General features: G+C 41.3%; 1 protein-coding gene across 4 annotated transcripts in view; it reads left to right on the top strand.

Moving 5' to 3' along the window:
* The first annotated feature begins 1,834 nt into the window (after window positions 1-1,834).
* Window positions 1,835-24,276, top strand: part of RUFY3 (RUN and FYVE domain containing 3) — a 51,614-nt gene continuing 29,172 nt past the window's right edge. The window contains exon 1 of one of the 4 annotated variants that reach the window (XM_026090073.1): window positions 1,835-2,082. In XM_026090073.1, the coding sequence (XP_025945858.1) occupies window positions 1,905-2,082 (178 nt within the window). In that variant the 5' untranslated portion in view covers window positions 1,835-1,904. Of the gene's footprint in view, window positions 2,083-8,297; window positions 8,323-24,276 lie in introns of those variants that run through there. The other 3 variants (XM_026090075.1, XM_026090071.1, XM_026090072.1) reach the window with 3 other exon arrangements.

Raw genomic sequence — 24,276 nt, 5'->3', positions numbered from 1 at the left:
AGTAACTGTTGTCATTTGTGAAATAATTCTCCTTTGCATCACTGTAATAATATGCTGCATGGCTCTTTGTTTATTTTAGTCTAATGGGGAGAAAGAGTTGCTGAGTCAAAATGTTATGCCCCATGCAGGAGGTTTCTACCGAGAGCAACTGCTTCCTCTTGCCCGTTAGAAAAAACAGCTGTAAAGTCTGTGTTTTCTCCCAGCTTAATGACATTTTGTCACAATGGGTGTACTTCCTTTTTTAAAAGAGCTGCATGTGTTGGCGTGCTGAATTCTCTATGAAGTGCTCAGCTTCTGCATTTCATATGGCTAAGAAGTATACGTGCATCCCTTTGAATAGTTGTGTAGGAAAACAGCACTGAGAATATTTAAGGTCACATGCATTAATCATTCATATGTTGCTATCTGTATACTTTTTTTTTTGGTGAGCAGTCAGCGATTTCTGATTTTACGTGGAGGAGGGTGGGGGAAGGCATAAAATGCATCCAGATGGATGCTACACATCTGAAGAGCTGCTGTCCACAATATACTGGAGCCACACCGGAATAAATTAAACTAAGCTAAATTACTGTTCAGACGGCTGGTAATCCCGTGTCACATGACCTGGCTAAATAGTGACCTCAAGGATGGGAAAGGTGCGTGGTGACCAGGGACTAGTGCAGGGCAGTCTCGTGTCCCCAGGAGGTGGGGCTGCGGCGTGGGGGACGCGACGAGAGTCGGCCTGCGGGGAAAGTGCGGGACCACGCAGTGCTGGCGCTTTGTTCTTGAGAGCCTGAAAGGCAATTTATCTACCTGCTGAGAGGTAATGCTTCTTAATGAGACTCCTCTGAGCAATACCATTTTTCAGAGGAGGTTTTTAAAGTATAAAATTTACTCTAGTACTATACACGTATTTCTTCATCATTGTTCTTCCGTGTCCGCTTGCCCTCCTAAAAGAGCTAAAGCTTAGATCACTGAAGTGCTTACAGCTGGATAATTTTTTCCTCCTTGTTTCCCTGAGAGGATAAATCCATCCTAAAATTTCTTTCTTTGTGTGAAATCTTAGTTCCAAAGTAGCCCCTGAGGAAGTTGCACAGTGAATAAAGTGTAAACCTGAACTTGCACGCCTATTATGAAAACATAGGTCCTTAATTTATATAGCGACATCCCGGCACGTGAAAGGAATACAAATGTGTCTTTGTGTTCCTTGCGCTGCCAGTCTGCGCTCCTTTGTAGTATGGGGGCGACCGATGCGGATACGCGTGGTGCGATCTGCTTGCTCACAAATTGACGAGCAGAGTCTGATGAGAAGGTGCTGCGGCTGATGAGAGCCTCATTGCTGTCCCTGCATCAGCAGCCTCTACAAGGCATCCTGGGAATTGCTTGCCCTACGCTCGGAGCAGCTGATCACATGAGCCTGAATTTTCAGTTCAGTTCATTAGTCAGCCATTTTGGTCAACACCCTGCTTACTGCGCACAACCAATCCTATTAGCACTCGCTGTCCTGGCTTCTCTGGGAAGAAGGCGACCAGCAGTTTGATTACAGCAAACCTGGGTATCTTGTGCTGCATTCTGCCTTTGTTTTTGCTTGGGTAATCATCAGAGGAAGCCCTTTTTCTTCTTCTTCTTCTTTTTTTTTTTTCCTTTTCATCTTTCTTTTTTTTTTTTTTTNTCTGTGGTCTGTTAGGATCAATAGCCTTTAGCGTAGCTGAGGACGCCGACAGTTGGTGAAAAGGAAGGAGGAAGAGACAAGCGTGAAGGAGCAGCGTTTTTACCTTGCTTTATATATGAAAAGGCCAGAGCAGTTTGTGTGATCCTGAGCATATCTGTCCTTAATAGCAAGGTATTTCTTATTTTCTTCTTCGGAAAGCTTTTCTTTTTAGTTCTTGTTTTTCTGTTGTTATTGTTGTACCAGCTGAGTCATCATGTCTGCTCTGACGCCTCAAAGCGACATGCCAACCCCCACCACAGACAAGATCACTCAGGCTGCCATGGAGACCATCTATCTTTGCAAATTCCGAGTGTCGATGGATGGAGAATGGCTCTGCTTGCGCGAGCTGGACGACATCTCGCTGACACCCGACCCAGAACCTACCCATGAAGGTACGGTCACGTTCCCTGCCTCAGCGTCCCTGCAGCCAGCGCATTGTTACAACCGCGGTGCAAGTGCGGGAGGGGGTGGCTCCGGGATGAGGTGCGCTCGTGCTGTCCGGAGTATCTGGACACCGTGTGACACGTTAGAGAGCCAAACTGATGCTTCAGGTAGAATCTGCTGTGAGTGTCTTTAGTAATCCACCCTTTTCAGAGAGGCAGATTTGTGCTTAGTTGTGGTTTTTAAGATGTATCGAAAAGATCAGGTTTGCATGTCACAGGAAGAAAATATCATGATGTGTGTTCAATGATACATTTAATCATGATGTTACTTTTAAAACATGGCTTGTAGCTGAATTTTTCAACTGTCAGCTTTTACAAATGGAACATACTGGCACAATACTGACTTGTACCTGCCTGTGATTGATGGGTAGTTTTTGGAAAGCCCCGAGTGATTATGCACTTACGCCTAATGTCGGGCGAGAATACCGTCACAGGTCTTCCAGCACACTTCTGTTGAATGTGCCAGTGTTTATAATGGCTCAGAAGCCTGAAGCATCTAGATGCAACATATCTTTCTCTGTTTTTGAATAATGATTTGTGGTCTGGGTTGACAGTGAAAACAGTTTACTAGGAGGTCAGGTGAAATGAGGACTGAAAGCTTTGAGTATTAAAAAACCAAGAGGACATCCACACATTGCCCTACCAGTAGAAAAGCAGGGGAAGAAGGAGAAACAATAAATTCCTGCCCCAATTTTGCATGGTAGCTTGTGCTCCATAGTCTCTTAGCACCAATACTGCTGGGTTCTGAGTGCCCCTTGCTGGATGCCGAGCATGGTTCAGTCTTGCCGGGAGGGGACTCCATCTTTTCACACTAGGCCCTTTTCTGGTGACTGCAGAAGCATGACTCCATCAAGCAGTCTTGCTCGACCCAAATCAGTAATGCCTTATTATATTGTTGTCTTGCTGGATGAAGCAACTTAAAAAATTGGGGAAAAGATTTAAAGTCAATAAAATTCCCAGGTGAAAAAACCCTGACACCTCATTTGACAACAGCTTTGGGGGTAGCAGCCTTTGGGTTTGGATTTGTTTGCCCAAGGTCTAGTCATACAGAGAGACATTAGAAAGAGGTTTCAAAAGAAGAGGCTAAAGCTCCCTCTGAAACATGTCCCAGGGTTTTAGAGAGGTGCTGCAGGCTCAGAGACATGGAGCCAGAGCAGTCAGCGTAAGGTGAGCCAAGGGTGCAGTAATTCAGCCGACTTCCTATTTCCATGCTCTTTTTTTGTGGCATACGCTTACTCCGACCTTGTTCAGTTCTCCTTGTATTATTTTTGGAAAAAAAATTCTTTTTTTTTTTTTGCACGGTACATTCTAATGTAGGTGGATTGATACTTCTCTTTCTCTCTTTCTCTCAAAAACATTGACTACTCTTTTGGCTTGTTATATTATGGTTAGTAAATGACCTTTTAAGAAATCTAGGAGTCTTCTCTGAGTACAGATGAAAAACTTATGTCTGCAGCTTGGGGTTATCTAGATCCATATTCCACTGCACATGCCTTTTTTCTCTCTGTTCACCTTCTTCCCCTGGACAAACTCATAGGGGAAAGTGGGCTTGGATGAATCCAGTTTCTGTAGTAACAGAGTTTTTCCAGATTACTTTTTTTCAGTATGTTGAAAACGTGTCCCATTTGTGTAATATAGTGCACAAATTGCAGTCCTGCATGCCTCTCTGAAAATAATTCAAACGCTAATACTGGAGGAACTCTTCCCCAAAACTACCAAAATAATTTTTTTTTTTTAAGCTCTAATTATAGTCACTTTCTCGCAAATACCAGAAATGGTTGGAAAATAGTATTTGTTCATTTCATTGACATATTATTTAATATGTATGTCAAAAATGATTAAAAAAAAAAAAAGAGCCATATCATAATGACCTTTATGGAGATGTTTATACATTCATAGCTTAAGAAGGTTGCTGTTTGGGAGGGAGAAGGACAGTTTCTTTTTGGACCGAGATGATGTTTATAGCAGAGGTGATAAGCGCAGGAAAAAGCGTTCATAATGGGAAAGCTGACACAGCTTTAGCCATAGCGCTAGAAGTGCTGTTACAGCATCAGCATTGCTTCTGCCTCCTCAGTGGGTGCAGGGGTTCAGGGGACAGGATGCTGGGGTTTACAAATGCCAGATGTTTGTCTGAGAGGGTAGGCAAGAGATTTGGGGCCTTGGGGTGGCTCGTTTTGTAACACGTCCATATAATTGATGTAGGAAAGTAGAAATTATGATGCAAAAACCCTCCAGAATTCTGCCAGAGGCAAAACAAGAGGCTGCAGTTCTTAGAAATCAAGACTTGTGAAAAATAAAAGGATGTTTTGCAGTTGCAAATCCAACAGCCTATTAAAATAAGGTCTCAAAACCTCCAGTCGCTGTCCCTCAGCTCTTCCTGCTTCCCGAGAGGTTTTGCCTCTGGCCTCTCCTCACTGTGATGTGCTGGTTGTTGCATGCCATCAGGGAGGCTGAGCCCCCCTCCCCAGCACATGAGCAGCTGTCCTGCCTTCCTCCTCCTCCTCTCCCTGCTGCTGTCCTGGTGAGCTCAACACTGAACTCCTGGCCTTGCCTCGGAGCTGTCTCCCCTAGTCGTTTTCTCCCAGCATTGCCAGCCCACGATGTCAATGTGGTAGGTGAGAAGAGGACCCGGGAAGGAGGAGGAAGAGAGCAGCTCTGCGCCTGCTGGTAGAGCAAGGAGGACGGGGGAGGTGCAGTGAAAAAGGGAGAGGAGAAGATGAAGGGTCAAGAACATAACAGAAGATGGGAAAAGTTTAAAATGTGATGGGAACATGAGATTTTAGTCTAGAGAAATTTAACTTGTACATATTTCTGCTGTGCTGCCCTCACGTTATGCCCTATGAATACTGTTGCCAAATTATATGGAAGACTAATGTTCGGTAGCTTCTCCTCTTCTGTGTTCCTAACTTTTTCAGCTGATGGGTCTTACATAGGTCTTAAACATTAAAATTTTGCTTCGTATGATTGGCTATGTTGTGAGCTTTTTATGTTTTTTAAAGATTTTTTTTTTTTCTTGTAGTTACACCATAGCTAGGAGGAAACAGGTAAGATATTGGAGAAAACTGGACTGCTGATAAATAAGCTACAGTAATTCTGTCTCTTTTGCACAGAAGGAGTAGTTAGTTAATAGCAGGTAACTTTACTGTTGCTTCTTTTGTTGTTGTTGACTCTTTAGAGCAGATGAGTTAGGAAATACACTGTAAACATACCAGAGGAAGCCAAAGGAAGTGATTCTTATTTGCTCTGGTTTGATATCCCTCATCAAGACACTGCATATTAATTCCAGTGAGAGCGAGAGACATGAGAAGAGGAGCTTAAAAAGATGCTAGATCTTACAGTTGGGATGTTAGGGGGAGCTAGAGGTGTGCTTTGCGGTTTTGCTGCAAGGGCTCCCTGAGCAGAGAGGCAGAAACCGCAGCTGGTGCTCATTATTTCTGAGACCAGACCTGCTGTCAGCCCTTTCCTCGGGAGTCTGCTCGCCTTAGCCTTCCCTAGAGGAATCCAGCTCCAGGCCAATTTTGTGATTTGAGTTGGAGGGGCAGGAAGGGAGCTAGTAATTTAAGGAGAATTAGGACATGGTGGTAATTGCAGTTTTATCCAGTGATACTTAAAAACCATAGGCACCTTCCTGCAGTGGTGTTGAGCTCTGGTAAGGCTAAGCCCGGTTCTGCAGCTGCTTAAGCCAAAGGTTCAGTACTTTGGGAAAGAGGTTCTGATCTCAGATGAAGCAGTGTAGATTTGGAGTAATTTGGTTCCTTGCCATAGAGTTGGAGTTCCTTGGTGTAAATAAGAGCAAAACTTAGGGTTTTTTAAATTTATTTTTTTCACCAGTAACATCTGGCACTTTATAGATGCATTAGTATAAAGCATTAGCATAGTTACTCAGTTTTTTTACACCTCTCTGTATCCATGTATCCATGTATGTAACATGGATGCTTAAGTTTAACAGTAAAAACATTTGATTTCCTTTTTTGATTGTCTGAAACAATTCTGTGTGAGTAAAAATAAGCTGATTTTGCCTTAAACTATAAGTCTGCTTAGCTTAGAAAATGAGGTTTTTCTTTAAGTAAACACTAATTCTTCATTAGGCAGTCAGAACTTCACCGTGCTATGCAGGCATCACAAAATGATGAAATGTGGCGCTACTGGCTGCTCTTGTTTGTTTGCAGCATGTATAATCCTCCTGGAGGCATCTTTAGGGACTGAGGTGTAGCAAACATCACAACTGTATTTTCTGTTGCTCATTCAAGAGTACGTATGCATATATGGGATTAAACACTAATCTGAATTTTTGTGGAAAGTTAGGAAATATGAAATGGTCTTGTAGGGTTTTCCTGGATGGTAAATATCTACTTTAAATAATGACTCTTTAGGGGGAGCTTTACATCAGAGCAATGGAAATTGTAATGCTCGTGGGATCGGCTTGTAATTGAGCGCACAAGCAATACATAGGATAACTGTATCATCTGAACTTGCAACTGTCAAGAATTATTTTATCACTTACTGTTTAAAATACTTTTGTATTTGCACTAAAAGGTGAACTATAGTATCATGTTTATCATATGCAAGTATCAAATTATCTTTTCCATATATGATTTTGGTAGTTAAGATCTTTCCCCCCCCCCCCGCTTTCTGATCAGTAATTTAAAAGTTCTCTTATCTATAGATGCATATTTATGTGAAATGCCACAAGTAGTTGTACAGCTCTTTAGAAACAACAAATGCTCTGCTCAAAGAAGGCCCAAATACCTCTAACCTGTTCATCTGTTGCACAGTTTATTGAACCACCCTTTAGTTTCTTTTTCCTGTAGTTTCTTTTCAAATAATTTTTCATCTTTCTTGCCCATCATAATAATAAAAAAGTATAACCATTAATCAGTCTTCAGAATGATCTAAGGATGCAGCATGACCACCTTTTTTTCTTTGTTTTGCAAAAAGGCAGCACTGTCATGACTGATCTAGTCGGCGTTGAGGCTTGCGCGGGGGGACAGGGGTGGGTGGGTGAGAACAGCCCCTTTCCAAAGGGGGAGCTGCAGAGCCATTGAGCTGCGACTGAATTGCGTGCCATGAGGGCCCACGTGCCGTGCTGGGCTGTGCTGGAGGGGGGACTGCGGCTCTCTTAGTTCCCTGGGCCCTGGTAAGCCCGCACTGGGTCTGGGAAGAACAAAATGCACCTAGGAAGGAACCACGGTAACCATTACTTTGACTTAGATTTTCCTCTAGTAGTGGGGAATGGGAAAAGCAAGCCGTCTAGGAGAGCCGGAATTGCTTCAGGAGTTATGGCTTTCAGATTACAAGACAAATGTGATGCCAGTACTGTACTTAAGAATAGCAGGAACCTTTTGCATCTTGACAGAAACTGCAGGAGGCGACTCTTTTGTAAGAAAAGTATCCGTCTTAAAATATGTATGGTGGCAGGAACCCCTAAATAGGTCAGAAGTTGGAAGGAGCTTGAAAAAGCACGCGGAATGCCAGATTGGCCATCTGTGAAGTCAGGAATATGTAAGATGTGTGAAATCAAGTGTGGTAATGGTCTTAAATCTTTTGACTAGCAGTTAGGTCATGTAATCCAGACAGCGTATGCTGACAAGTAACATGATAAAGGTTGTGATCTCTCTGAGAGAGCAGAGGGGAGATCCTTGTTTACACTGAATCGCGTCATGAGCCAGGAAGAAAGCTGTGAAGAAGGGTAAATGACAGAGAAAAGATGAACATTTGACCCTGGACCATAGTGGGGAGAAGATGAAGTTTTCAAGAGCTCCTCAGGACAGATTAGTACTAGGTTGTCAGCTTTCAAGTCAATTTTAAGCAATCCAGAGAGGGTACCCTGTAGAAGGGGAGTACTGTTGTCCAGCCCCATGGCTTTCGTGGCCAAGATGTGCGCTTTGGAGTCCTTAAAGATGGCTAGGATGAGACTGAGGTCAGAATTATTCTTATTTGGTTCTATATTTTTTTAATTTTTAAATTTTGTAAACGTTTTCTATTTTGTAATTAAGAGATTACAATCAGGATGTATTTTCTTTCCTCTTCTAAGCTTGTTTAGTCTAAGTGAAGATTGGTGATAAAAAAGAATTTTTTTTTTTTTGTATAATCAAATGCCAGAATAAGATGAAGAGTTTCTCATAGCAGTTGTTCATGAATTTTCCTTTGGAAAGAGGCTGGCCCTGGAGAAACAGCCCATGATCTCAGGTAACTCCATACTGCTGCAGCATACAGAAATGTCTGATGGTGATCACTTGGAGATCTTTTCAAACCCTTTTGAAATCAGTTTCCCAATGCTTATGGTGGGCAATAGGTTGAGGGGTGGGAGGGTTTACACTTGCAGGAGTGGTGGGGAACGGATCGATGGGCTTGCAGCGGGTCACATTTAAAGTCCCTGGCAGAGAGAGGAGTAAAATGTGAGGTGTGATTATGCCGTTAATAGTGCTTGGTGTACCGTTCCTATTGACTTAGGTGTAATTGAGAGTGGCATTAGGATACCTTGAGCCCTCTGTACACTTCTTTTCTTCCTTTGTATTCCCTTCCCATTACAGATTTGTGACTTTTCTATTTCTCTTAATGCAATGCAAGCCTTTACTTATGTTAAAATGCTTGGGGCATAAGAAAAATGGTCAAGTATTAGTTTGACACGGCTGCTGCCAAATAGTAAGTAGCGTGCTTTAAAATACGAGTGATGACGATGGTATTAAATCTACTAAGAGTAGAGGTTTTTCACCAAAAGCACTGCAGTTGTCACAAGCTGCACTGAAACCAAAGCTGTGGGTGCTGTAATGTGAGGTAAAGCGAGCAGTTCTGGAGAGCTGAATGCTGGATAAGGATGCATTGATTGAGAGAACAGAGTTGGTTGGTGCAGGATAACAGCACGGGGACTGAGTGAATGTGTTGCATGCTAAGAGGAAATGGATAAAATTAACCTTTATCTGCGTAGCCCAGACTGCGCCAAGGTCAGTAACATCAGCACAAATACGGCTGCCTCGGAAGCAGGGCTGGGACCTGCAGGCGGGCGCGCGCTGATGCAGCAATACTTGCACGGGAGAATGTGTTTGTCAGGCTTTTTCAGTGTCCCTTCCTCCACCTTCCCGTTTTGTAAGCAGCTTTTCCAGATACCGGTTGCAGGAGGAAATGAATGGACTTCTTTTTTCCTTCTGTACGCAAGGCTGTCTCCTTGGCAGAGAGCAGTGACTAAGCTGTGGTCACTCTAAGTTCTCTTACAGCCACAGTAAGCATGGAGAAGGCTGTGTGTGAATGGTGTTGTGTAGCTCACGTTTTAGTTTTTCTCTGTACCCGTGAAAATACTTCCCCCTGCCCCCAGCAGAGCTACAGATCTAGAGAAATTGATAGCCCTGATTTGATACAGCTTTCTGCTTTCATAAGTGCATTTATATGTGAGTGTGTGTGTGTGTGTGTATATATATATATATATATATATATGCACTTCTGAAAGCAGAATAAATATATATATTTAGAGATCTCTCTCTGTATGTATTTAGAGATCTGACTTTTATGTAGTGATTTAAAAGATTTTTTTTTTCTTTAAACTTCTCCCTAAGTTTTTATTAGATTCTCACTTGCTGTCTAGGCTGCAGGCTGTGTGGTTGTTTCCTGAATGTTTGTATTGAAAGGTGTTGGAATATGATGTTGGAACTCCTTTGCTTGGCCTTTTTCTTTGTTGACACTTCATGATCCATCTGATTTGCAACTCTAATATGGAAAAAAATTACTCATTACACACCTGCAATAATATTAACTGCATCTACTTAATTGCCTTTCTTTACCAATTTAATGATTCCTTATTAAATGAATTATTTATCATTCCTAAGGTAACAAATATAAGATAATGCAATTTAAATAACTATAATAATATGACTGTAGGTTTCCTTTTCATGGCAAAAGTATTATTCCTCCATCCAGTGGAGGAAAATATGGTAGTCTTAAAGGAAAAAAATGATATGAAAGTAATTTGTCATGCATATTCATTACTTTTCAGTAAACTCTTCCAACTTTCTCTTATGTTGTGGGCTGCTTTGGCCCAACAAACAGTAGTAAATGGTTAGAGCAGCGGACTAAAAATTAAAACCAGAAAATAATTCTGTAATTAACTTTACAGTGAGCGCACATCGGCATTTATTTTATTAGCATCTCCCTCTAAAACATGGATGATACTTTGCTTCTTTAGGGCATAATGAGACATAATTGACAGTGAAACTGTAGATTATGGTTGTACTTATGGGTGCTGTAGGATTTCATTTACTGTTTTAAGTGCCTTTGAGTGAATCTGAAAAGTGCTGTCGAAACTCAGGGCAGTTTGAGTTATGCATGTTAATGAGGCACCGAGGAATGGTCTCCTCTTGCTTTTTTTGGAGGAGAAAGAAAGAGGTCTTGGAGTGCTCTGTACGGTTGGGGCTTAGATAAAGTTCGTGTAGTCAGGAAGAAAGAGAGATCAGGAAAGAGCCACCCTTGTGTTCCTTGACATTTTTGTTTGTGGTTTGATTTGGCTTGATTCAATTCATTTCACTGTCTTCCTGATTCACATATATATATATTATTCATCCCTAAAAAACTTGTCAGCACTTCTGTAGGTGTTATTTTAAATGCGGAGGGTGTTTTTTTTCCTTCTATCCCCAGACCTTTTGTCAACCATATGGCAAATCATCAGGCAGGGGAAGGGGGGAGTTTATAGAAGTGCATGAAGATAGCCTGAATGCAGTCCAGTTTTCTTTCCTGGTACTGGCTTTTTGCTGCGGGTGTGTTTAGTACATACCTCACCCGCTGCTGTGGGTGAGCTTAAAAACAAGCGCTTTCCTTATTCATAGGCAGAACCTTAGACCAAGCATGGGGACTCTGGGCTTTTTGCAGTTTTTTGCTTGTAGCTCTTCAAGAGAGTTAGATTTCCTGTAAGCATTTATACAAAAATAAGTAGATTTGGGACAGGCCTTTCAGAGCAGCCAAAGAAGTATTACTTGCATGTCACTGTTGCTGAGCATTTTCTGTATCAGGTTCTGCTTTTGCTTCCCAAAGTTGATGCTGGGTTTTTTTGATTACTTCACTGACTTCTCAGATTCTCCTCCATATTAGAAACTTCCACGCTTACAAAAAACAGGTTCTGACCTATTTAGTCTGCTTTGGGAGGAACTTGATTCTGATACTGCGCCTGGAAACGATGTAAGCATGTGTAGATTCTTTGCTGAGTGCCTTTTTATTTGCATATGAATAAATCCCACAGCAGTATAAGACTTCTTGATTTTGCCATGCTACTAGTTCCACTTGCAGGGTACTTTACTAATAAAAGTAAAGAGGACATGGACAGAAAATTGATGGAGTAGGGAGCTGCATGTGTGTTGGGGAACATGCAGTTCTGCCACTAGACTTTGTGCAAGTTGTGGGAATGTACGTGAGGGTGGTAGCCCAGTATAGGCTAAGATGGTGTGTGATAATGTTTGCTGCACATTATTGCTTAATGAATGCATCCTGTATAGGCAGTTTGAAGGAAATACATAGGTTTTTGTGCAACTCAGGAGTATAGGAACTTGTTCAGCATTTATTAAAGGGCACACATTTAACACTTGTTTAGGTTTGATTCAAATACCCCGGGATACTTCTGCTGTGTGTTCAGCAACTCTTGCTTTGATTTCTTTTCATGAGACACCCATTGAAAAACCCCATAAAATGAATCTGATACTGGTTTTAGCCCACGGTGTCAGAGTCTGTGATCTTGACTTCCCCTTCATTTGGCCAGCTTCTGCATGCAGCGTGTTTTCCTAATGTTGTGTCGTAGTGTGGCAGGTTGCTGCTTGACGGGTGCTGCCGAAAGGTGTGGGACCACTGTACCGCAGCGTGCAGCTGGAAAGGCGTTGGAGAGGTATGACCGTTTGGAGTATTCATAAAGGTTCCTACTCCCAACCCCGCGTTAGGTTTGTAATTTCAGTCTTCAAAAAACCAAGCGCTTTTGCCTGTTTAAAGCAGTATGAAAGTATTGTTATGCTGATATATTTTTCCAGGGTTTAGTTTTAAAAGCTTTCAGTTGCATGGGAAAGGTGTACCTGCTGGCAATATGCGTTATTCCTGCATGGCTTGTTACAACTTTCAGTATAGGTAACTTTTAGATATTGTCTATTTCTTTGAAACAGTGAAACAAAAACTAAGATAAGACCAAATTCAGGAAGATAAGTTTAGAAAGGAAGGTTGGTTTTTTTTTTTTTTTTTTAAACTATATGTAAAGGTTCACCGTTCATTAATCACCACCACTTTGTAAGTATTCTTACTAGCAGGAACAAAGGTGTGTTAACACAGAGGAGCTGCTGCTTCATGTATGTTAGTATTCCTGCTTATTAAGATTTCTTTTTTTTTTTTTTTTTGGTTGTTAGCAGAGGATAAAATCTCTCGAGAAACCTATTTAACATTGGATTTGAAAATGTTTGTAGTTTTTTCTAAGAATGTGTCTGAACTCACACTGCTGCACTGGAGTGAGCTTACAGAGACTGCAAAAGGTTTCTTGCCCCGGTGTGAGACTTGGTAAATTAGCTCAAACTGAATCCCACACTGCTGCCGGACTATCTCCTGTGGTTAAACCAGTTGAGATTATTCTGCTGCTGTGTCAATAAAGAAGAAAATTACTTGAAAAACTTTGTTTGTGAAATAACAGATGGGAATTTCATGATTAATGTATTAGTGGTATAAGTACCTCAGTTCCTTTGTAAAGAATATAGTTGGTATATTTATTTTAGCATGATGTTCCATTCCATAATACTAGCCATCTTGAGAATCCAGTTGGAATGAGGCAATCAAATTTTATGAAGACTTGGAAGTCTTGATCATCCTGTTCTCTAGACTTGGTATGCATTAGTTAAAGGCTCTCATATTTTTGCATAATGATTGAAAGTGCTGAGTTTCTCTTACAGGTATCATGATGAGGGGTATGGAAACTTTCAAGTCCTAATGTTAGTCATTTTTTTGTCTTAGGAGGGGTTTCCCCCCATGCTCTTGTGAGATGGAAATTCCAGACAAGTTGGGAAAAGTGACTCTACAGTGTAAAAGAGGAAATGAAATGTATGCAAACTGTTGTTGGATGCGCAAAGAAATGACTGAAAAGTTCAAACATTTTTGTCTTAAAACAGCCATAGGAATTCCTTGCAAACAAGGGTTTGAAGGCGAATAAAGAGCTAATTAAATCTGTGCTTTTTCTTCTTTATCTGTACACATCCCTTGGTCTCCCAACATGAATTCCCACAATTCTTGCAAATATTTCTCACTCAAAAGAAGACAGGATTGTTGCGTATAGGGAGATAGAGAAGTCGCCGTTGTTTTTTCTGGATGTTTCTTTGTAAGCTTTGCATGAATCACTTGTGAAGGGTTGAAAACAAGACGCCTTAGTCCTGTGGCGTGAAGCAGGTAGCCATTGTCCAAATGTAGCCAGCAGAGCAACGTGAAGTTTCTGCACTTGCCTGTGAAACGTTCAGCCCTGATTTCATATGAGGTAGGATATTGGACTGCTTGGACTTTGCTGACCTAGTATAGGTCAGTGGTTTTCTATGCTGGTAATTTTTTTTAGGCGATGAGAAATCAAAATCTGTTCTTCTATATGAAAGCCTCTGTATCTGTCACAAACAATGGAGGTCTTGGGTGTTTTTTTAGATATGGAGCTGAGCAAAGAAAGAGCCCAGAGGAGTGCAGGCATGTAAAATAGTTGGAGGCTTATCCCTCGCCTATGCAATGCCTGAAGGAAGGAGTTAGAAGTGACAAAATCAAAACTGAGAAAGAGGAGTGCATGGCAGATAAGTGCATCAAAGGTTTAGTGAGGCCTGGTAGTTTTCTCTTTTCTTCCCCACTTCCAAGCTAGTTGTAAATCTTCTTTGGCTGTGAAATTCTGGGACTTCATTTTATGCTTTAGATAAAAACTGAATATTTTGTAAGAGACCATTTACTGATTATGTTTGCCCTCAATTTCAGTATGCAGGTAGGGATACTGGGGTTATCGGAATCTGGTTCTGATCTTTGCGTGTGATGGAAAATGCTATTAAATCATTGCATGTGCAGCTAGGCTCTTACCTGATGCAGTTTCAGATGAGAAAGTACTAGCGGTATTAGTTTGTGTATATAGTTTTGCTGTTTTCTACAAATACCGAATTCCCGAGTCACATGAGCGTCTGCATTTTGATTCCTAACAAAGTGGAGAAGGGGAGGAGGACCCATGAGACACGGAGTCCAGTTTCTTGCCCTCGAAGCAAGAGTGCAGTACAATTCCCGAAAAGCGCAAGAAAAATCTCCTCTGACCACCACTGCACTATGAGCTACGAAAAATGTTCTGAAACTGCAGAAAGCTTTAACACCGGTGACAGGAGACCATATATGTGCAAGGCCGTAAGTGTAAGGTGTGGGGAAGCTGGGGAAAGGCGGGGAGAATCACCAGTGCCTTGTTCTTGCCGCAGCAGGAAATTTCTCGAGCCAAACCTCCTGTTGCTTCCTAGGAAGCAGGGTTGGGTAAACCTGCCTGTGCTCGCTCTCCCTCCCTCTTCACCCCTGACAGGGGGAGGAGAAATCCCTGCCGAACGCGAAATAGGTGATTGATTTAACCCTGGTATATGAGCAGGACGCAATAAATAGTCATTTTCTCCTGCTGCTTTTATTTGCACATTTTTTGCCAGAGGAGGAATGAGCTTCTGGTTTATAAAGAAAACTGATGCAAAACTAATTCCTAAAAATCAGCTAGTTTGAATAGAACAGTTTGAAAGGATGAGAAAACTGTTGGTTGGTGATACTGCAGCACAGAAAGCTTTTGGGGATTGGTGGGGTTGTTAGCCAAAATGATATGAAGACTTGTTTTTCCCTTCAAGTGCAGTGACTGTGTATATGGTAGCTGTTAGCTAACTTGTGCTCCTAGCGGGGAGGAGGCTGGTGATAGCTTTTCTGTGGGAGGGAGGAGGTCCCAATAGCATGTGTACTTTGCTCAGGACTTTGCCACAGTTGGCCTGTAAAGGGGAATAGAGCCTTTCCTGTGCTACAGAGCTGGAACAGATTGCAAATGAGTGCTGGGGAGAGAAGGCACGTAAGTAGGGAGCTGAAAATCATGCAGGGTTCAGACCCCCTGGGACTTCGTCAGGCTTTGTTTCGTGGGTTCACAACCAGGGAACTGCTGGGCGTGCTGAAACGAGTCTTCTCTGTCCTGCCTGCTCCTCTCCCAGGATATCTACCTCCTCCCTTCTGGCCGCCAGCCATCTGCAGACGCCCAGCAGGTAGGAAGAGGGGTTTTCCTTAGCAAGGCCTTAGTTGGTGGTCGTTGGAATAGCGACATAAATCCTGTGACCCACATCCAGGCTAAGCTGAATCACTTCTGCTAGATGTTTGGCTTTGGAATGATGGTCCTGATGGAATTAGAGCTTGGTTTAACCTTCCTTATGTCTTCAATATGTCTTTTTTGTGAAATATGCAATGCTTGCAGGGCTTGCTTTTCATTTGCAGATGTATTTCCCTGTTACTTTGTGGGTCCTTTTTGGGTAGGAGGAAGCTGAAGTAAATGCTGATGTTGCATAAGCATCAACAGTTTTGTGCTTTCGTCTTATAGACAAAATAATGCATTTCTTTTTTTTTCAGGATGTGGTTTACAAAAATGTTGCTTGTCTTAATACAGAAAAACAAAACTTCTCAAGCTTTATTTAAGCCTGCCTTAATTTTTTTCTCAAGGGGAAAAAAAAGCTTTGCTGTATTGCTTTGTGCAGACTAATAAATCCTTTTGACTTGCAAATCTCTTGCCAATATGAATTGAGCCTTGTATTGTACAAATCTCCCTTTCAGTTATCCTTTCCTTGTGCCTTGATTTTGAATCTTTCCTTTCGATCATGGCTTGCATGACATTTTCTTTCTTTTCCTTTCTTTTTGCTGTTTGCAAAGACTCTTGGGAGGATTTGACAGATGTGGTGGAGCAATTGCGTGATGATACTGAAGGTGCGTGCCACACCAACATCTTTCAGCTATTATTTCCACTAATGATTGGCTTTTAACTTATTATTTGGAGCGTGAGTGCAAGATACAGTTTTCCTTTCCAGTGCCAACCGCTGTGGCTTTGCAAACGTGCTTGTCTGGTTGAACCAGGTTCACAGCCGGAACATGCTGTACAAGTTGCACTCCCGTGTGGATATTTGGCTTCCACTGTTAGCATGTTAAAGAAAATGTCTTTGATCACTCAAGTGTGTGTGTGTTACTTTTGCAATTTCATTCATTTCCTTTTAAAATGAATAACGCAAAGGCTTTGTGTTTCTAAGTTTTTATCCGACCTGTCATGGGTTCCATCTGATCAACCTTGATTTCTAAATTCTTACTGTTACTGCTTGCTTTTTGAAATGTGTGTGTACTCACAAACAATATTGCCTAAAAAAATTGTACTATGATTTTTGACCAGATTGACTCTAAGTGGAGATGGTAAAAGGGAATAAAGAGGGGGCTAATTTTCTTAAATACATTCTGAGAATTTTATTTTCCTGAGCCTGATTTATACACAACTTAACTTACATTTCATTTTGTACATTTTAAATTTGAAATGACAGATTAAAAAAAAATCACCTCTAAGCTTCAGGTGTTCTGAAGTTTTTCTATTTATTGAGATGAGACTTTGCAAAAGTGACTTTAAAACCTGTATTGCAAATTTTGTGAAGTACTAAATGAGAAATATTTTATAATGCTTCTTGTTTGATTCCTCAAAATGGTGTAAGCGAGTACATGAATCTTTGATTCAGCCTGCACTCGAGTAAGTTTATAATTTGATGACTCAATACAACTGTTCATGCTCGTGGTTATGATGTTTTGCAGCACAAAAGGTTTATATACCTTTTGGAGGCAAGAGAGGGATGACAAGGATAATATCTAGGTGTCTTTATTTATACAGGACAAAGCCTTGCAAAGCAGTGATGTCAATTTAGAAGCTAAAGCTAGGGCTGTCAATATCTAGGAAACTTAAGAGCACAAGTCCTGTTCTTCCCATATTGATAACCCTGCAGGCATAAGCTCAGCTCTTTTTGCCACTTTGAACTGAGTATGTTGGAAGGTGGCGTTGATTGGAGATGCCATATTCTTACCAGTGTTTGCTTTGCTTCTGGTCTAATTCTCACTGGTAGAGTGTTAATCAAATCCTGCATTTGTTTGTTTATGGTACAGATGAGCAATTTCAATATAAAACTTAGTGAAACAAAACGGTAAAAATAAGTGAAGCACATTTACTTTGTGCACTCAGGATTATAAGTAGAAGATAAAGTATGAGCAACAGTGTGAATGAAAAAATGACATCAAATATGTAATTGTGGTTATTACTGGACTAATAACTGATAGTAATAGAGGCAAAGTAACACAGCTAGATGCAGGGCCTTCTCATGTGAAGAGGTTTAAGCATGTTTCCTGCTGAAGAAAAAGCAACATCAGCCATGACACTGCAAAATCTAGTTGTATTTATATTTGCAAATTCAGATAGTACAGATCTTTTCAAGTGGGTCCATTGAGCGCGAAAATCCATTTTGATGCATAAACTATATCATTTTTCTTTTCATCACTGCTTACCTTTAAGACAGTTTCTGTGTATGATATGCAAAATACGTGTTGCCTCTTCCTTGAGATGGCAGTCAGGGGCTTGCATTACTAGAAAGAAAACGGAGCATTTAAATGCAAGGGCATGTCAGGAAAGCTTCAAATGAAATATGGGAAGTTAAAATATATAAGGATGTGAAACTCCTGTTTGTTTCTTGGCGCAGCAGTAAAATAGCCTTAGTTTGCTGTAGCTTATTTGCCCATCATGAACGAAGAGCTCTGGATCACATGCAAAAAGCAAATAGCTCTGGGGGTGGCAGGTGCTGCCCTCCCCCTCAGCTACCTGCTGCATGCCATTCAGCTGGAAACAGCTGCCCACGGAGCTGTGGGGTGGAAAAAGGAGCACGTGCCACATCTTAGTTACCTTGGCTCATAAGCTGGTGTCTTAGCATGGACCGACTTACAGCTGTTTAAACTCAGATACCAGATGGTGCGCTGGGGCAGATGGCGTGTGGTCGTCTGTACCCCTCTGCAGCATTTACGACAAGGATGGTAATTCTCGATGCCCTCTGGGACTTGTGGCAAGATAAAGTTGCCCCCTCTCTTGCTCATGAAAGACCCTGCTTGGCTGTAATTGAGCCCGTTGACGCAGATGCAGTGCTGGCTTAAATTCTAGGGAGGCAGGCCCAGGACCTTCGGCTGCCAGGAGAAGGAATAAACAAATTACTCCAGGAAGAGAATGCGCATGGTGCTGCTGCTTCTGGACACTTGTTCGATGATTTGCAGAGAGCTTCAGCTTTTCAGAGGAGTTTTCTCACCTTCTACACTGTGCGGTGTGGCAGAACAGAGGCTAAGGAAAAGACAGTCAAAATAATGAGGGCTCTCAGTTTCCTTAGAGATTTGTTTTGCACAGGTATTTGAAATTATACATGTGTCCAGGATTTCATAGTCTAAGCAGCTAGAGCTAATGTGTATTTTATGTAGGTGAATTGCTGAACTGAAACTTAGTGCACTGTAGATACCTGGCTGGTATGTTTAGAAAACGAGTGATTCACCATGACATATCTCAGTTAATCTGAATATAGTATAAACTGTTTGCAAGATGTTGTTTCTGTGCTGTACACAGAAGTGACCTTTGTAAATTTTAGATCACTTCGAGTTAGGATTCTTGATTTGAGATGGATTCAGTATAGGTAGAACCTCACTGTAGTTAACTGGCATTACTTTGAGCAGATATGCTCATATTGACGGTGTATCATGAATCCCAGCGTTTGATTCAAATTCTAATTTTGTTTTCATTTCTTTTTATTTCTTTTAAGTGAATTTAATATGAGGAGGGGAAGACGTTTTCATTGTTAGGCAAGAAGTACTTAGAGTACAGTCACAGCTGGATCTTTTGAGATCCAGTAGTGCATTGACTTTTTCCCTTGACTTTCAGGTTCCTAGATATGTCTGTTACCTTTAAAACTAAGCTGCAGGTTCCTGAGATTCTCAGATGTTTTGGAAATGTTTTCTTCTTTATGGAAGTTTCTGAGGAACGTTTTGCCCTTGCTACTGTCGGTGTCTGAATGACTAGGCAACGTTTTAAATGCTGGGGAACCTGGGAGCTTGTTGTTTCAAGGAAACAGTAAGATTAGCTGATTCTTTTGTAACTGTCATTGTAGTGGGATGCAAGTCCAGTTCACTCATTATGATTGGTATCCAATGTTAAACGTAGGTGTTGCTGATTAGAAAAAAGATCTGTTCTGTAGAAGCTTCAGTTTTTAGAGAATAGAACCATCTTGATACTTGTAAGATAACTTAAACTGGAATCCCAATGACATTGAAAGCCAAAATTTAAGGGCCAAGGTTTTACTCTTAGGGTTTACTGCACGGCATGTATAGTAAAACATAGGGCTTTTTGCAGTTAGAGGGCTGCAGAAAGTATTGGCTCAAACTGAGAATTGGAATTTCAAGTCAAGGTCAGATTGTCAAAGCAGAAAATGGCTGGGTTGACTTAAAGCAAGCTGAATAGTCTTACTGTGTGAAAATCATCTTTACTTGCCTGGCCTGCTTTTTTAGACTAAATGTTAAGATGTATATGTTGCAGCACATGTAACAAGGGTATAAACTGTTCAGGATTTTATTTTTGGAATAAATCTTTGGGATTTTATCTAGTTTCTTACTACACGACAGTTACTTTGTTTGCAAAATGAGAGTCTTAGATGAATTGCATATACAGAATGCCTTCATTCACAACACACTAATGAAGCAGAAGCCTTTAATTAGGTAGCTTAATTAAAATATTTTTCATTGATTTGCTATTTTAGTTCTTAAGGCCATGACTGCACATATTAGTCTTAAATGAAGCATAGCCCTGCTTTATCTTTTATCTTTTTTCTTTCTTTCTTTCTTTTTTTTTTCCTGAGTGCTTTCATCAGCTCAGACTTGTAGGTTAGCTCTTATCCTTCAAAAGTGTTGAAAGAATCTTTGGCTGTTTTCAGCATACTTCATATACATATCTGTTACTCGTGGTAGTTTCTTTTAATTAGTGTAGTATTGACCCCAGTTAACACGTGACTGTTACGCATCTCTCAGACTCATGGGAAGCTGTGCTTCTTGCCTCAAAAAGCATGTCTTACCCTTGACCTCAGTGTGGGTCTGTGTAAGGCAGCAGCTTTCCCTACTCTAAGAAAACCATATGGTTTCCTGTGGTTATCTAATGGAGTACAACCCTAATTCTGAGCAGTGTCCTTGGACTCTTATCATAATTCTAATTAGCTAATAACCAGAGTGTAAGCAACATTCCCCACGTAGTAATCTTGTACAGTTTCTTTAATTTTTCATTAGCAATTGATTTGTCATGTAAGCAGAATCACTTTGGACGACTGCCTTACTGCTCCTCACTGATTCGATCAATGAGTTCTTCAAAAAGCAGGTATATGAGAGCTCCGCACTTCGGTAGCGCTTTGTTACTTATGGGAATGCTGCTGCAGGACCCTAGCCAGTGGGGGGGAAAAAATGTTTGAATCATGGTAGCCAAGCCAAGCACAGCTCTGGGCCTACAGCTGTGTCTGTGGTAGGAGAGCTTTCTCACTAATACTGTAGTGATGTTCCTATACTTTTAAAGAGCGACTATGATGGATGCAGTGTGAGGTGTTGTTCGTTAGCATTATCCATAAGGACACAGAAGAAAACACTCGGTAGCGTTAAGTTTCTTTTACTTGCATGCACAAGAACTATGTTTTTGAATTCGGTTGTTTTGTATTATGTCTCTTTTTTTCTCTTTTCCTCAATTTCTACTAAGAGTGATTGTTCTCTTAGCTACATTGCAAAGCATAAAATGGATTGCAAATCACAAAATCAATCTGCTCAATATACGTGCCAAATCCAACAGTTGAAAACAGTAGTAGTTCTGTAAAGGCAATAAAGAGCACCCACTAAATTAAATCCATCTATAGTCCAGCTCTGCTGCAAGAATTGCATTCCTAAACCAGTATTTGGAAGTTATCTTAACTATGAAAATAAATTGCAAATTCTTAATTGCAGTCTTTTCACAAGCTGGGAACCAAGAGAGTCAGTACTTGAAAAGTTTACATTTAGTCAAGTAAAATTCAGAAGGAGTTTTGATCACTTTGTCCATTAGCAGGTGAAGATTGGGTGGAGACGCAGAAGAACAGCTGGACTTGTTTGAGACTTCTTTGAACAAGAAGCCGCTTTTCCACGGCAGCAGATGTGGCCAGGAGTGTGGTTAGGCCAGTGGCTGCTGCTAGTCACTGTGTGCGGCAATTCCATGTGGTATTGCTTAGCACCTCCTGCATGCTTCCCATCTCCATTGGAGACCTTCCCTTTCAGAGCCTGCTGCTAACAGTACTGGCTGCTCCTTAGAGGAGCTGTCAAGATGGTTCCAGCAAAATTCAGGGAAGGAGACTTCTGGTACTGCTTCATCCTGGAGAAGAAAGGGGAGAAAAGAGGCTTTGTCGTAACCTGCTTTTGAAGAGACTGAACAAATGTACCCATGGTATCAGGATCTGAATGGTGACAGCCGCTTTGACCAGCAGCTCTCCCTGGACTGTGGATTGTTTTACAGCTGTTAGCTTTCATGAGGGGGATTCGAGTGTTGCTAGCACTGTCGCAATAGAGCTAAGCCTGAGTATTTATCTGAGCAGTCAGCCTTCCTTATAAAAATAGTCTGTATTCTGGCAGACAGGCCTTATTGTATGTGTATACAGTCATGCAAAACTAAGCAGTGATGTTTGGTCCTTATTAATAAGACCTCACCAGCTTGTTGGCCAGCTAGCCTTGGAGCCATGGGAACCTGAACATGGCACACTGCACGGGTAGATTAGGCAAATCTCCCTTTAGTCAAGGGGTTAGCCTATTCTCTGTTCTGATCCCCTTTTATATTTTGCAGGTTCTTCAAGGCTGGGTATGGCTCCGCTTCATTGGTTGCTTTTCCTCTCCTAATCCTGAGGTGCCTTTCCTTGGCTCTTTTTGTCTGGTATAGGGAGTCTCAATCACACAGTGGTAGTGACTCTTCTCATTGCCCGTTTTGGGTTCAATCACAGGTTACTTTAACTATCGCTCGTATCAGCTACAGGCTGCTGGGCCTACAGTGCTGCCCAGCCCGCAGGAGATATCCAAGATTGTAAGTGTGATTGACGTGATTTCTAGTAATTGTATAATTCTATGAAGTTTTGCTCCTTGCCCTCTCCCTGTGGATGGTGGGTGCTGACAAGATGCCTCATCTTAGTTGTGGTGCATTTGAGATGACAAGGAATCTGTACTTACTAATATCTGAGCAATTGAGTGACACAGGGCAAGTCCTGCAGAAGACTGCAGTAGTCTCAGATGTCCCCTTTAGCTTTTGGCAAGTTGTTGCATTTTAAATTATGAGAAATGGTTCTTCAAACTTATATTGAGGAGTGGGTGTATGAGAGCTGTGACCAACCCAAACAGCTCAAGTTGACCTGCTTGGTAGAGATTTGATCTCTACTCAGTAGCAAACATGCTGAAGAAAAACGTGAAATCCTGCAAGAATCCAGCTTGGGAGTGGATCCACTGAGGAGAGAGATTGTATTTTTTTCGTCTTCCTTGACAATGACTGGTGTTTCCAGGAGAGGTGTAGGAACCTGTCTAAGCTGTCTACATGTTGAAGAGATGGAGTCTCCAAACAGTCAGAAAAGAGCTTGAGAGCAGCCTAAAGGCGGTGGGAGTTGTTAGGTAGGTCTGGATGAGGGTAGTCCACAGAACGAGCAGAAACAGACATTCAAATTCTACTGCTTAGGTTTCTAGTTACTTCTATGGCATCTCTTGTCCAACTTACCTAAGCACTCCTCTGCATTTTAAGTATAAATATATTTGCTCTTGTTCTAATAGAAGGATTTCAGTCTCAAGTATTTATTTGCTTTACTTGCTTTCTAAACACAAGCATGCTGTGTGTCAGTATGGCAGCTTAGATGTCTACACTGTGCTTAGGTGTGCGCTCTTAGATGTGCTTTTGTCATGCTTCTGCTGCTAGGTTTAGTAAATTCACCAGTAAAGGTGGTAAATGAGTTCAAGGGTCCACAGCTGGTTGTGGTTCATTCCACAGCAGCAGCTGTGGAATGAACATGCCTTAAAAGGAGGAACTGCTTGCACCAAGGAACTTGTAGCTCAGAAATTGGATGTGAGGTTGTAGGTGGATCAGATGCAAGTAGAAAACATGTGCAACTGATGCAATGCTATATGTAAGTAGCAAGGATTTTTCTATATTACTGAATATCTCTAGGCCTAAAGCTTGAATACACTTTTTTTGTTGGCGGGGTGGAACAATTTCACTGTAGTTACGAAACAGTACTAAACAGGTTTCTTGAGGTGTTGCAAGTGCCCTGATGGTGTTTGAAAAGAGAGGCACTCTGTAAGAACAGGCGTTTGCATTAGCATCTTAGACTGGGCCAGAGAAGTCGGAGCATGGGAGGCCTGCAAGGCAGGGTGTAATTTGGGAAATGGATGTCTGTGCTTGTTTCTTGCAGTGAAAAGCATCTATCAGGTATATATGTCTGAATTCTTATGTGGTGTGATGCAATAGAGGAAAAAGTAACTATGATATGGTAGAGTAAAAATATAGTATTGGAAAAGATCTGTTAGTGTTGGAAATAAGAAACGTGCTGGCAGAACCATGAAGATCAGCTCCTTATTATCAGCAGTAAAATACATCAATATTGTTGAGAAAATGAAAAGAGATGGGTGGAAACTGGCTCCATGTTACATCCAAGTTAAAAATAAGTCATTCTGAGTAAAGATGGAAGACTGGATAGAGATGAATATTGATGGATTAAGTGTGAGAGAATTTATGATTGTCTTTTGACTGAATTGCAAATCACAAGTGAACAATTTTATTGGTTTGTAGTTGCTGGACATAGCTGGGGATTTGAGTTAGAGCAAGGGACAGCTGTAATGTTCAGTAACGCATTGTCAGATGTTAAGCACAATATTAATGGCTGTCTTAATTCTTTCTTCAAAACTTCAGGTGTCTGTAGTTTATTTTCAGTATTGAGGCACCCTTAGTGTGATATATTACCTATTCCCACTTCGGTATGGCTTTCACCATAAGGCACTAGTTAATTTTGATAGTCTCAACAAAAGACCTGAAGAGAATGCCTCGCATCAAAGGGT

This window comes from Apteryx rowi, unplaced genomic scaffold (genome assembly GCF_003343035.1).
Source record: "Apteryx rowi isolate R43461 unplaced genomic scaffold, aptRow1 scaffold_85, whole genome shotgun sequence".
In the NCBI taxonomy this organism is placed as follows: domain Eukaryota; kingdom Metazoa; phylum Chordata; class Aves; order Apterygiformes; family Apterygidae; genus Apteryx; species Apteryx rowi.
This window is presented reverse-complemented; position numbering and strand designations above follow the sequence as displayed.